This window comes from Micromesistius poutassou (genome assembly GCF_964030765.1).
Source record: "Micromesistius poutassou genome assembly, chromosome: 2".
NCBI lineage: Eukaryota > Metazoa > Chordata > Actinopteri > Gadiformes > Gadidae > Micromesistius > Micromesistius poutassou.
Genome location: NC_140272.1, coordinates 17,731,820 through 17,744,993, shown reverse-complemented (window position 1 = coordinate 17,744,993; position 13,174 = coordinate 17,731,820). Strand labels below are relative to the sequence as shown.

General features: G+C 45.7%; 1 protein-coding gene across 1 annotated transcript; it reads right to left on the bottom strand.

Moving 5' to 3' along the window:
* Window positions 1-6,084: 6,084 nt before the first annotated feature.
* On the bottom strand, window positions 6,085-12,378 carry mdm4 (MDM4 regulator of p53). Its single transcript, XM_084464594.1, has 11 exons — window positions 12,169-12,378; window positions 11,702-11,780; window positions 11,535-11,609; window positions 11,268-11,401; window positions 11,112-11,161; window positions 10,508-10,572; window positions 9,424-9,523; window positions 9,024-9,184; window positions 8,733-8,924; window positions 8,558-8,626; window positions 6,085-8,405 (listed from the first exon to the last, which is right to left on the bottom strand). The coding sequence occupies exons 2-11, from the start codon at window positions 11,762-11,764 to the stop codon at window positions 7,818-7,820; spliced, it is 1,497 nt and encodes a 498-aa protein (XP_084320720.1). The 5' UTR covers window positions 11,765-11,780; window positions 12,169-12,378; the 3' UTR covers window positions 6,085-7,817.
* Between the last annotated feature and the right edge of the window lie 796 nt (window positions 12,379-13,174).

Below are 13,174 nucleotides of genomic sequence, written 5' to 3'. Positions count from 1 at the left end.
TCGATTAGTTTAGTTTAGTTTAGTTTAGTTTAGTTTAGTTTAGATTAGATTAGTTTAGTTTAGTTTAGTTTAGTTTAGTTTAGTTAAGTTTAGTTAAGTTAAGGTGAGTCGGTTCAGTCCATCTCAGTTCAGTTTATTTAGTTTAGCACAGCACCATAGAAAATTGTTGGAATCCAAAACTACTCAAATAAAGACTTAAAACTATTAATATAATCATTATACTACAATGACACAAAAATACTTAGAAGGAACGACAACAATTCAAGCTACACAACACAGCACAATGACAAAAAAGTTGAATCCTAAATGTTAATGGTACTCTGATATTGACAATAACAGCATTTGACATCCTGCTCGTGTTTTAGATTTTGTGAATTTTATGTATTTTGTGAATAGCAGTTACCCTTACGCCTTTTGCCTTTTGAAACAAACTCATTTAATGTTAACGTCGAAACAGCAAGCCAGTAATGTGCCTCCTAACAATGTGATTTTTCACATGCTTTTTACCCAAGGTATGCATTATGTATTTGAGTGTGTGTGTACAGGGGAGGGGCCCTGTCACCAGCCCCGGCGTTCAGCCCCTCCACTGTGACAAGCAGCGGAATAGTTCACAACAGCTGGGCGGGAATGATGCAGAACGGGCCGTGCTAACTGTTACCAGTGGCTTGCCACAACATGTTAGATGGGGGAACTTATCGTGCGGTGGTCTGTTCAGGACCCGTTTGATAGCAGATGTATATAGTATGTTTATCTTTATTCTAATCATTTTTTATTCTATTTAATTTTCAAATTGGTACATTTTATTTGTACATATACTCTTGTTTCGCATTCTCTTTTCCCACTGTACTGCTGGTCACTTGCGAATTTCTCCTAAGGGGGATTAATAAAGGACTATCTTATTTTATCTTATCTTATCTTAGATTAGGGAGAGAGATGAGGCGTGCTGTCAGAATCTGAGTATAGTGGATGCAGACCAAGGTAGAGGCTGATGAGTCTGAGAATTTGTTATAATAGGGCTTGTGTATCACAACGTATCATTGTCCATTTGGGAAGCATAGGAGCGTTGGGATGTAATGTGTTGGTATTAATGTTTTTTTTGGTCATTGTTTTGTAATGAATGGTGTAATAATTTTACATTATGGGAAAAACATTGTTGTGTTTGAAACTGCGAGGTGGCAACAAAGCCTATGTTACGGTATATTTACGTTCATTTAGGTTTTTACAATACTAAAACTCTCTGGAATCCTCTCAAAATGGCAAAGTATCGGCAACAAAACATCCTATAATGCATTCTGATGTATAAGCACTATGAAGTGAAACAACAAATAAGAAAATAGAAAATAAAAGCTGCAGAAGACATAGCAACAAAATCAGGAATAAAATAAAAATATTGACATCTGCATAACCACATTTATGAACACAGACCACTATAGGACCAGCCCAGTAATGCAGGCATATCTGTATGCTTTACATGATTGGCTCCCGATATATTACTTTATTAAGTGTAGACTATAATAAATGATCACAAAGACCTGAAACTATTATGAAGATTGCTTTTCCTTGCCGAGAGGCTAGGGTCACCCTGGGGACAGGTCCCTGTCTACGCTGAGTGTTCCAAAGAAAGTTATGATTCAATATACATTTCTAATGTAGTTATCTACATCAAAACCATGACAGCTTTCAGATTGTGCTGTATAGTGCGCTAAGGCAGGATACCAGTTTAATCAAAGCGGTCCACTGAAGAGTACTTCCATCATCAGTTCACCCTAGTGCCTGTACACCACATGCTCATCAGTTCACCCTAGTGCCTGTATACCATGCTCATCAGTACAGCCTAAATCCTGTACAACATGCTAATCGGTGGCTCTCTTCGCTCCGATTCATAACCGGCTCCGTTCTAAACAACAAGTTCACTTTGAGCAGAACATTACCAAGACATGTTCATCTGACAGACACAGGTGAATAGTGAGCATCTAGGGTCTGGCGCCTACACTACACCACTATAACCCCCCCCCCCCCCCCCCTCCTCTTCTATACAGATTCTGTTGAGTAATGGGACCTTACATAAGCCCCTGTGTCGCGTCATTTGACGGATGGGTAAAGGTGATGCGACACTATCCCCCTCCCAGAGCCAAGCATCACTAGAATACTCCAATTCAACCCTTCAGAATGAAATGAAGACCCCCCCCCCCCCCCCAACAACCACACCTGTGATTACAGAGGACCCACTGGGGCCCCCACGGAAAGCCATCTAAGTCAGAGAGAAACAGTAGTTCTTGCCTCCTCACTGGGGGCTTTTATCGTGGAGTAATCCCCTACAACAAACAGAACGGCCAGCATGCGCATACGCAGCTGTCGCGGTCTTAGTGCAAGTGGTGTCAAGTTAAATCACAAGAATGGCCTGAGCCGCGCAGCCAGGCACTGCCCTTCCCTGGGTTGGCATCTCCAGCCCTGGATCTGCATTTATACTCCTACCACCTACGCACGTACCCAACAGAAATGCACTTATTTATTAAAGGCTTCTTTTGACCACGTGTCATGTGCGCATTTCAGATCATTTGCCAGTTTTTCATCAAATGTTGGAAATTACTTTTTTTTTTTCAAGACAATATTACAACAATATTGAATGATGGCAATAAAACAGTTTTGGCGAGTTTGCAGAGTAAACCTCAGTTATGTGTTATATAACGGGTGTGTTTAGCCAATTAAACCCTTCATCCCATTTTCAAGGGCAATCCAAAATAAATGAAGGAAAGAATGCCTGGAGCCCCTGTTAATTTCTGACCCTGGTTTCCAAAATTTTTACCCCAAAGTGCTTTAGATGATTTCCTCAATATATGACTTTATTGTGTTAAAGTGTATACTATAATAAATGATCACAGTCACCGGCGATCAATATCGCCTAACTCCCCTATAAAAGACGATTCACTCCAGACAAAGCTATTGCACAACCTCAACCTCCATTTCCCCCACGAGTTCTCGGGCGCAAAACGCAACCACACAAGAGAAACACACTGACGCTACTTGTGAAACAAGGGACCTCGGAGTGCACCAGCGGCGTATTAATCAAAATCACAAAAAGGAGATTGCCAATTAGCACTGAGATATTACCACAGTGTAAACCCGCAATCAACATAGCATATCTGGGAGGCCTAGCAGTGAAACCCCCCGTCAGGGCCCGGCAGAACGCTCGCTGGGACAGAATTCTTCCCTGCGGGTGTTAAGTGTTATAGCCCTGCGGAGCGATGTTGTGAGATTCGACCGCTGGGCTACGCAGAAAACTATGTCTGACCCACATGCCAAGCCAGCTCCGCTCTGCTGCCATGTCCCCTCTGCCATGTCTGAGGGCCAGACAGGAAGGCCGGGCCTCACGCCCGGGCCCTGAACGCAGCCTCTCTCTGGCGACGCTACCTTGACCTTGTTTACTTGGTGTAGTCGCCTCCCCCCCCCCCTTCCCCTTTAAACATTACTCATGTCTACCTTGTCTAATAATTCCATTTCTGTATTTTCTTTGTCTGCCACTCTTAACCCCCGTCTGTGTTTATCTCCGGCTTCAGTGACCTTCTCCTGTGTCAGCAGAGGGACACGTATAGCGACCTTGTTTCTTGAGTGACCAAAAAGTCTGACACAACAATGGAAAAGTGTGTGTGTGTGTGTGTGTGTGTGTGGGTGTGTATGAGTGTGTGTGTGTGTGTGTGTGTGTGTGTGTGTGTGTGTGTGTGGTGTGTGTGTGTGTGTGTGTAGGTGTAGGTGTGTGTGTGTGTGTGTGTGTGTGTGTGTGTGTGTGTGTGTGTGTGTGTGTATGAGTGTGTGTGTGTGTGTGTGTGTGTGTGTGTGTGTGTGTGTGTGTGTGTGTGTGCGTGTGTGTGTGTGTAGGTGTAGGTGTAGGTGTGTGTGTGTGTGTGTGTGTGTATGAGTGTGTGGGTGTGTATGAGTGTGTGTGTGTGGGTGTGTATGAGTGTGTGTGTGTGTGTGTGTGTGTGTGTGTAGGTGTAGGTGTGTGTGTGTGTGTGTGCTATGTAGGTGAGGGGAAGGATCCTAGCTGTAAAGATAGAGTTACATGTCTAGCGAGACGCGACCAAGGAAGAGTCAGAGAGGGTAAACAGACTGGGGCTCACTTTTCGGTAGGCATGCAGACAGTCCGTCCAAGAGGGAAAAAGTCACAGATACCGTGCGTGCTTGCGCGACTCCATTCCGACCGCTCCCCCCCACGCCACAGCAGCTTGCAGATTGCAGGATGTGGTGGCAATAGTTGAGGTGGCCCAGATCATCCATGATGGTCCGATAGAACCAAGATAAGGAGAGATCCTGACCTTCCTGTGAACCTCTGTGAAAACAGGCACACAGATGGGAACTTATACCACAAAGCCAGACCTGCGGTGGAACATCCCACAAATAGCAGAATCATAAAAGATATTAACGTTGAGAATGTCCTCCGACAAGAATTAGAACAATGTGCGCCGCAGAACCTCACGGCCTAACTATTTATTAATTAATTTTTTTCCTTCAAGAAGTGTTGCTTACGCATACAGAGAATGCATTCATGTTATTCTGGGATGTTGGGCTGGAGGTAGTAGTGTCACCATGGAAACATGTAGATCCCCCCTCTCTACCACTCCCTGGGTCATGCCATTCTAATGACTGCCAAACTGCTATGAGTGCCATGTTGCCCGGGCAGTTATGTCGTCCCGCCCGGTAAGCCCACATGTTCCACTATCCACCCCCGCCCGTGTGGGTGCCATACCCCGTCCACCAAGAGAAGAGGACCCCATTCTTGGAAGTGAATGAGCCACATGTTCCGGATGGTTCTTAAATATATGGAATAGTATAGTGGAGAGCGCTAGACACACATTAGTGTTCCAGGAATCCCCTCTGCCTTGAAGCAAGGTGATGGAAAGCACTGTAGGAGTCTGGAGGAGATTCATGGAACATATTTAGCATAGCCTCTTTGGAGGCTGTTTAACAAGGCTCCTCTTCTGTCCCCACCTCTTCACTTCGGTGTTTCAATTGGCGGCCTTGTTTCAGTATTGCAATTTGAGAATCATGTTTATGAAGATTCAATGTTTATTGGATCAAACAGAGATAGGTCAAATCGGGGTTTTAAATTACTTAACAAATTACTTGTATTCAATAATACTATTTATGAGATTATATAGTATATGTATTTTGTTGTCGTGTCTACAAGGATAAAAGCGATATACTTTGTAATACAATGTCCTCTATTTAACTTGATTTATTTTGGCTGGATGAAGGGAACCTTTTTCAATAGCAGAATTTATTTGCGATACTTGGGAAAGGAGGCAGAAAATTTAGTCTAAGACCGATCTGCAAGGTGACTTAAATTAAATATAATTGACCACTGCAATGCTACTTGTGGTGGCTTGTAAACCTATGAGGGTTTGGCACCTTGTTTGCATGACACAATTATTATTTTTATATACCTTTATAGTATAATAATAAAAGAGTATATATAAAGGTTATGAAACAGGTACATATTACCCACTCACATTCCCCTTTTTATTGAGTTAGCATGTTAGTCAGTTAAAGTCTCCACACCATCATCTTTAATAGAGCCATAGTTCATCACTTCTTATTTCCAGCGGTATGTCTGATCATAAAAGACATAATAAAGGTTGTTAGAAATGTTGAAAAAGGAGCTGGGGATGCGCGTGGTAAACTCAGAATAGACAAGGCTTTACTCGTTTGGAATTTGATGGACAAGGAGTCACATAGGGGACTTCCCCAGGAAACATCCCCTCGCGATGCGACACTTTCCACCCCGGAAGATTAATTATAGCAGGTCCTGATTGGCCCCCCGACCGGTCATCCGCCATAGAGAAGGCAGTGCGATTGCAGCCACGCCGCAGTGAAAGTGCAACACGGAGGAACGCTTGAGCAGTGAGAGAGAGAGAGAGAGAGAGCAGTGACGAGGCAAAAGAGAGGGAGAAGGGCAGGTGTGAGGGCAGAGCAGTCGCTAGGGAGAGGACATGACAGCTGGCCAGTCTTACAAAGACTTATTCTTTAGCCCAGACAGTCCATAAACGTTTTTGTTTGAATGAGTTGGGGGGGGGAAAAAAAAAAAAATTTGAATTGACACTCTTTATTTACCAAAATAAAACTTACAGCGGAAAACAAGTTACAAAGCTTATGCATTTAATCATTATGCAAGATACCTTGGTGTCTACAAAAAAAAACATTTTCTATTAACAAAATGTAAAGTAGTATTTTGATTGTGTATACCAAGTATATATTGTTCTGATAATCACAGGTCAAAGCAGTGAAATCATTTAATGAATGTTGTTTTTAAGAGGTAAAATTGTTATTCAATATAATAGATTACTTTCAATGTATTCTTTCTGTAAGTTCCATTGGATTGCTAATATTACTAATCAAACCACACTTCAGTGCTGAGTTTAGTCACCCTACGAAGTAGACATGCTCAACATAGGCCTAGATACTTAGACTTCTCACCACCTGCTGGCGGCAAGGTTAATGGCACTGTTAGGACTAATTGCAGTAAATAAAATATCCATATCCTTTGGGCTAAGCGAAATTAAGTCAGCAACAAGCCTTCACGCAAGATCTGGGGAAAACACACACACACACACACACACACACACACACACACACACACACACACACACACACACACACACACACACACACACACACACACACACACACACACACACACACACACACACACGGCAGTGTAACGCATAAAACCTCTCAGACCTTACTAGGTATTGTTGAAATATCCTTTCAGGTCAATTATTAGGCAACATATTTTTCTTCAGCTTCCAATGAGCCATATTCGTGTTCATTGATCTGGCCGTCTCCTGGCACAACTGAACAATCGCAACCATCACCGCCATGTCCATGTTGCAGGTGTACTTCTGAAGGATTGCAGCAACCTCATAAATAAATTAAATACAAGTAATAATTTGTCATGGCTTCAGAGGAAAGGTGGAGAGAATCCCTTCTCGTGTAATATCATGAAATGGCACATTGTACTGGTCGTTGGCTAGCTTACAAAGTCACCCTTGAAGAGAACAATACAGCATATAAATACTTCAATTGTAGTCCCAAACAGATTCACTTCAACTAAACTTGCTACAGTCCATTCACATATTAATGAAAAAAACAGGACATAAAATAAATGTACTTTGAGGGTTTTGCTTTTAAGGTACTCTGTGTGTGGGAAACAAAAGCAAAGTATAAAAGATTTGCTCTATTAGACCTCCATCAAAATGCTGTAAATCTAAAGCAGACAGGGGACAGATCTTTAGCCACAAAGGAAAGGGGCTGGGAGGGCCTGGAAGAGAAACCAGTGCGCCAACGGATGAACCACTGGCTGTTCTGAACTACCACACGCATCACATGGCAACGATGCAGTCTGGCAAAAAGGGCAGCGCCAAATGCCAAAATAGATAAAGCCGGAAAACAAATAAAAGCCTTTATAGCATCTAATAAACACAACTGCTACACAACCGTCGTCAGTGGACCTGCAATAAATAAAAATAAATACCTCATTGTATACCTCCTTTTAACTGAATGCAGCACAGAACATTGGCCTTCTTGAGTAACAAATGAAAGTCGAGGTCAAATAGAACACGAACCCATGAGGAAACGTCCCATTCAAGTGCTAGGTGTTTTGTTTAGCGTGTGTTGTGAAACTTCTACCCATAAAAAAATTAATTGATGATCTCAATTAATTTGAAATTAATTGAATTAATTAATTGTTATGACAATTATTATGGGGGGGGGGGGGCGGGGGTGGGGGCAGGGGGTGCTGGGGGGGTTGTGGTGGGATCCAATTATATTACAAATATCTTGATCACCCTCTGGATGATCTTCCCGCAGCCGGGGCAGGGGGCGTGGGACTTGTGCAGCCTCTTGGCGCAGGAGTAGCAGGTGATGAGGTGCGCGGTGCGTCCGTGGATGATGTTGCCGTTGCGCGGCCGCGCCCAGCACAGCTTGCAGGGCTCCAGCAGGGCCTCGGGCCGCACCTCCACCTCCACCTCCATGCCCACGCTCTCCTGGCTCTCGCCCCCCGACACAGGCTCCTCCTTGGTGGTCAGGCCGAACGCCAGGGGGCCCCTGCCCAGGGCCGAGCCCAGGGTGGGCAGCGGCCGGTCGGGCCGGCAGTGCGAGGGCAGGACGACGGGGTCCGACACCGTGCGGGTGCAGTCGGGGACGTCCAGGCCGGCGTCGCTGTCATCTGCCTCGTCGTCCGGCGAGGTGAAGGAGCCGAACGAGCTGCAGGCCGGGATGTCGGGCACCGAGAGGGAGTGGGCGAGCAGCGGCACGTCCTTGTACCAGTTCTTGCGGAGGGCCCAGCAGCGGACGCAGTACCTCTGGAGGGGGGTGTTGAACTTCTTGCACTCGGTGCACTGCCAGGCGTCCTGTTGACGGCGAAAACACGCGGTACACCGAGCGTCAACGAGAGGACGCGGCCGCACGTCTCCGACCGCCGAGAGACGCGATCAACAAAGAAATGAGAGCGCGGGGGGGGGGGGGGGGGGGACGGACGTGTGAGAAATGATAAAGCACAGACCTGCGTGGAGATGTCTGTGTCGGTGTCGTCGCTCAGACACTGGGAGTCCTCGTCGGGCTCCTCCTGGATCTAAGCCCAGCCAAACACATTCAGCAAGAGGTTATAGAAGAACACTCCCTTTCCTTCCCTCATCTCCCCTCCCCCCCTCGCTAACCGCACGACCAATGAGACCTACCTCTCCGTCGGCCTTGTCCTCCTTCCCCGCTCCCGTGTCCTCCTGCTCCGCCTCCGGGGAGGCCTCTGGCTCACCGCCGGCCTCCGGCGCCGCCGCCTCCTTCATCTCCACGCTCACCCGCTCGCTCTCGCCCTCCTCCAGGAACCACAGGTCGTCGCCGGTGGTGTCCGACACGGCCGCCGTGTCCTGCTCCTGCGCGGCGGACAGCGGGACCCCCCTCAAGTCACGCAACTCAGCAGCGGTTCGCCGCTCCCTCGGCACCGGGAGCCAATCACGTTTCAATATGCTTACGCGGTTGGTGACGATGTCGGTAGAGCCGTTACTCCTGCAGCTGTGGTTGCTGCCGACATTGCCCAGAAACCACCACGGCAGACCGGAGAGGTCCCACTCGTCCAGAGTGACGTCTAGTTTGGGCCGTTTGCAGGCTGACCGTGGCATGCCATCAAGAGAGTCTGTCGAGAAACCAAACGACTGTTTAAACGTTGCAAAATAGAAAACGGCCGGTTCCATCGTGCTTGCTTGGATCTCGGACCTTGACAAACATCCCAATGTCACTAAGCCAACCTTACTGTGGACTGTGTGTGGATGACGGCTGGTTTAAGCAGCCTCACCTGGCCCAGGTCGGACTGATTCAGACTCTGGGGCTGGTTGAGGATGCACACCAGTTGTGCATTGAGCCATCTACAATTACCTTGGTCACACTCCCGGGGTCGTCTCTGGGAGGGGGTCGGCAGGAGGAGGGGCCTTTCCCTGCCGGGCTCCAGTCCTGCTACGGCCCCCACCCCACCCATCTGCGTTGGACAGAGGAGAACATCAAGCGTTAAGAGATCAGAGCGGTAACTGGGCACAAGGGGGACCCACAGCTCCATCACCAGAGGGGGGCGGGATGGGAAACTGGATTGGTTGGGATGGGGGAGGGGTAGGTGGGGGTAGGGTATAACCAGACCTCCTTGGTTCTGACCAATGGCCTGGGCAGTTGGGTTAGTACAATTTTGTAGACGGGGTGAAAGCTAAAGGATCCGTGAAAAGGAGGGAATATTCTATCTACATCCAAATTGTTTATATGGATATTTGATAACTTGTGTTGTATCTAGGTTGGCTCAAGTAGAAGGGATTTGGAAGCCTTGTTATCTGGGACATAACTCACTAAAGATATTTTATTGTTGCCATTGAGAACCAATGTCCGTGAGATAGGCTGCATCAACTCTCTTTACGTCTAATGCCAAGTTGCTTTTAACAAGTTCTTAATGTGGTGTCAGGGGAGTTAGGGGCTGAGCAGAGGGGTTTGGGAGAGCAGGGGTAGGAGGACACAAGAGGAGGATACAGAGTATCGTCGGGGGCCCGGCCCCTGGATCAGGAGCTGTGTTTTCCCCAGTGGTTCCGGTGCAGAGAAGAGAACTCTGTGACAGACAGAGAGGGTGACTCTGCCCCCCCCATCCACTGGGTGGAGCTGGTGCGTCACACAAGGGTGTGGGCAACGCGGCCAGACCAGTGCCACGGATGGGGTCGTACAGAGACGGTGCCACTCTGTACAATATGCACACCAATGAAGACAGCAGCCCAGGCCCACCGCCCCACTGCACACAAGTCAACGGCAACCGAGGGAACTTTAGTTTGACCGCGTTGATGGGACCACCAGAGTGAAATGACACACACACGGTGGACTAAGACTAATTGGAGCCAAAACCAGTGCTGGTGGTAGCGGGAGTTGTGTGTAGTGGGGTGACAGGGCGGAGGGGTTTCTGTTTCTTCCGAGCACCATGCTTCTGTTTTACCTGACCGCGATCCTCCACTCCGCTCTCAACACACTCACGGCCCAAAGAAAGATTCTCAGCAGCGTCTGCATTTCAAATGAGACACAGTAACAGAAAGAGCAAACCATCCCACCCTTAACATTACTACTTTTACTTTTGGTTTAAACCCACTCAGACACACGCTCACTCAGCCATCGTGTGCCGTCGTTCGCTCCACGCTCAGCAGAAATAGAAGGAAAATAGATAACGCTGTCGACGTCGTAGGCATTTTCCAGAAAACGTCTTGCAAGAATGAACTGATGCACTGTTGACCACACATACACACTACAAACAGAAAAGGCTAACTGAGGAAATTGGTGAAGAAAAAACGTTTACTTCCTGTTCCTGTAAAACAAGTTCATCATTATGGTGAAATATATATCACCATACTAATGTTGTATTCAAGTCACTCAAACAAAAAGGGGAAAAGATAGAACAGAATTAATATGAATCAGAATAGTACCATGAATGATCAAAATACAAAGTACAGTAATGTTATACAGACAGAACAAAGGAAGAATATGTTCCCTCCAATGTCCTACAAAAACAAACATGCCATACATTCATACATAAATAAAGCACTTACTGCTAGCGCCAACCACCACCAAGTGCTTCTTCAGCATCTCATACACTGGGCTGTAATCGGAAAAGATACACCATATTAAAATAGAGGAAATGCAAGCTTAAACAAGGCCAATGCAAAAGGGAATTAGGCCATTGGGTGGGGTTAACCTGTACTCACCTTGGATTTTTGACTGAGAAGCTATCCACCTCCAGCAGTTCCCCGAGAGGGTCATCCTGACAGTGCACAATGTGCTGTCTCTGCTTGTCATACAGCTGCCTCCCCATGATGTATTGTCCCAGGTAGTGCATCACCTACAGACAACAACAACTCAATGTATCCACGTTTGGAAAGGGGTAAAATGTTGGTGCTGCTGCAACACTACTGCAAGTAAAACATATCCAAATGAGAGATGTAGTATTTGAATCCTTATTTCTAACAACCAACCTCTTTAAGGGTAAACACATTTTCCTGGGCTCCAGCAACACGCAGGATTTGCAGGAGAGGCGCTTTGGGCTGGACCTTAAAAAGTAAACCTTCTTTGAGCATTGATTGCACATTTGTTTAAGTACAGTTATAGAAAAACAACGTCGTCATTCAATTCAGATTCTTACCGGACTCCCCTCTCCGGGTAGTGTTCTGCATGAGCTCAGGGGCTGGGGTGATAAAGAGCTCATATTAAACCAGCCGAACCTGAAACAGCAAGGCACATGCAGTTATAACGTCTGGTTCGTCTTGTTACCCTGAATCACATATATGACACATGCATTGCATCACGTTCATTTTGACTTCCCTCTCCGCGCTTATTCCTAAATAACCGTCCCCCCCCTGCTGCGAGGTTAATCCACTGCATCGTCGTCTTCTATCAATTAATTTATGTTCATGCAACAATGAGGTCCATGCTTTAGAAAAAATCCCTAACAACATAATATAATTGACTGCGATATATATCCTGCATGGCTTGAACGTAAAAGAACGCATTGTTCGTACTCGTTTTAAACTCAGTTCTCACTAATGTACACACAAGTTTTAGCAGGTGGCCAAACAATCATGACGCTAGTGGCGATGCGCGTAAACTCACCCATTACGAAACACGCTAACGGAGCTAACCAGCTAATCCAACAATATGGAGCCAAACCACTTATATCAGCTAACCTTCGTGGACAGACGTCACGTCTACCTTTATTGTATATTACATTATTGCCCGCCTTGTGTTCCTCTGGGTGGCCAGAGAACCGATTATTGACAGTGAAAGCTAAGATACCAACTGAACGTGTAACATCAAGTAGGACCGAGGAGATTCAAAACGATGACGCTACTCAAGTTCCGCGTACTAGTCCAGACCTGTCCCAAAGAAAGTGTGGCGCCGCCTACCGGTGAACATACTCACGTACACGAAGATCACTACGTTCACGTTCCGTTTTATATATTTTAGTGACTTGAGGTTCATAACTGAACACATGTTCAGTTATAAACCTCTCTCTGGACATACCTCTATATCAGTTATCAGAACTGATATATAACATAAATTGCTAACATCACATAAAGCCCATGACCAGAAATGCAAGCCAAATTGCAAAACAAAGTCTGTACAGCAGAGTGTGATAACAGTGTAGCCAGTTTTATTTGCCTTTAGTCAAACAGAAACACGCATACATATACATGATGGTATATTTACTACTAGACAATTATTAAATGTCTATACTATGGAATACAAATGGGGATTTTCTCATATTCACAGAAATGCAAGATTGATGCAATAACAAATGGAAGTCAAATGTGTCGGCACAAACAGTTAAACGACAATTAAATTAAATGAAGGTGGAAACATGAATTTGCTTTTCACAGATCTGTAGTTACAGTGCAAAATTAAATCATAAAAAGGACTTGTTCTATATGTAAATAATTAACCAATTGCTTGGACATATGCTAACTTACTTTTGTAAATTAGTTAGTTAATCCAAATGTCCTTTAGGTTTGGCCTTTACATGAGATCATTTTGTTACTATAGCTCATTTATTGCGGTAATATTGCCTTGGCTTGTAATAGAAAGCATGGGCCACAAGCCCGACATAGTGTCAATTGTG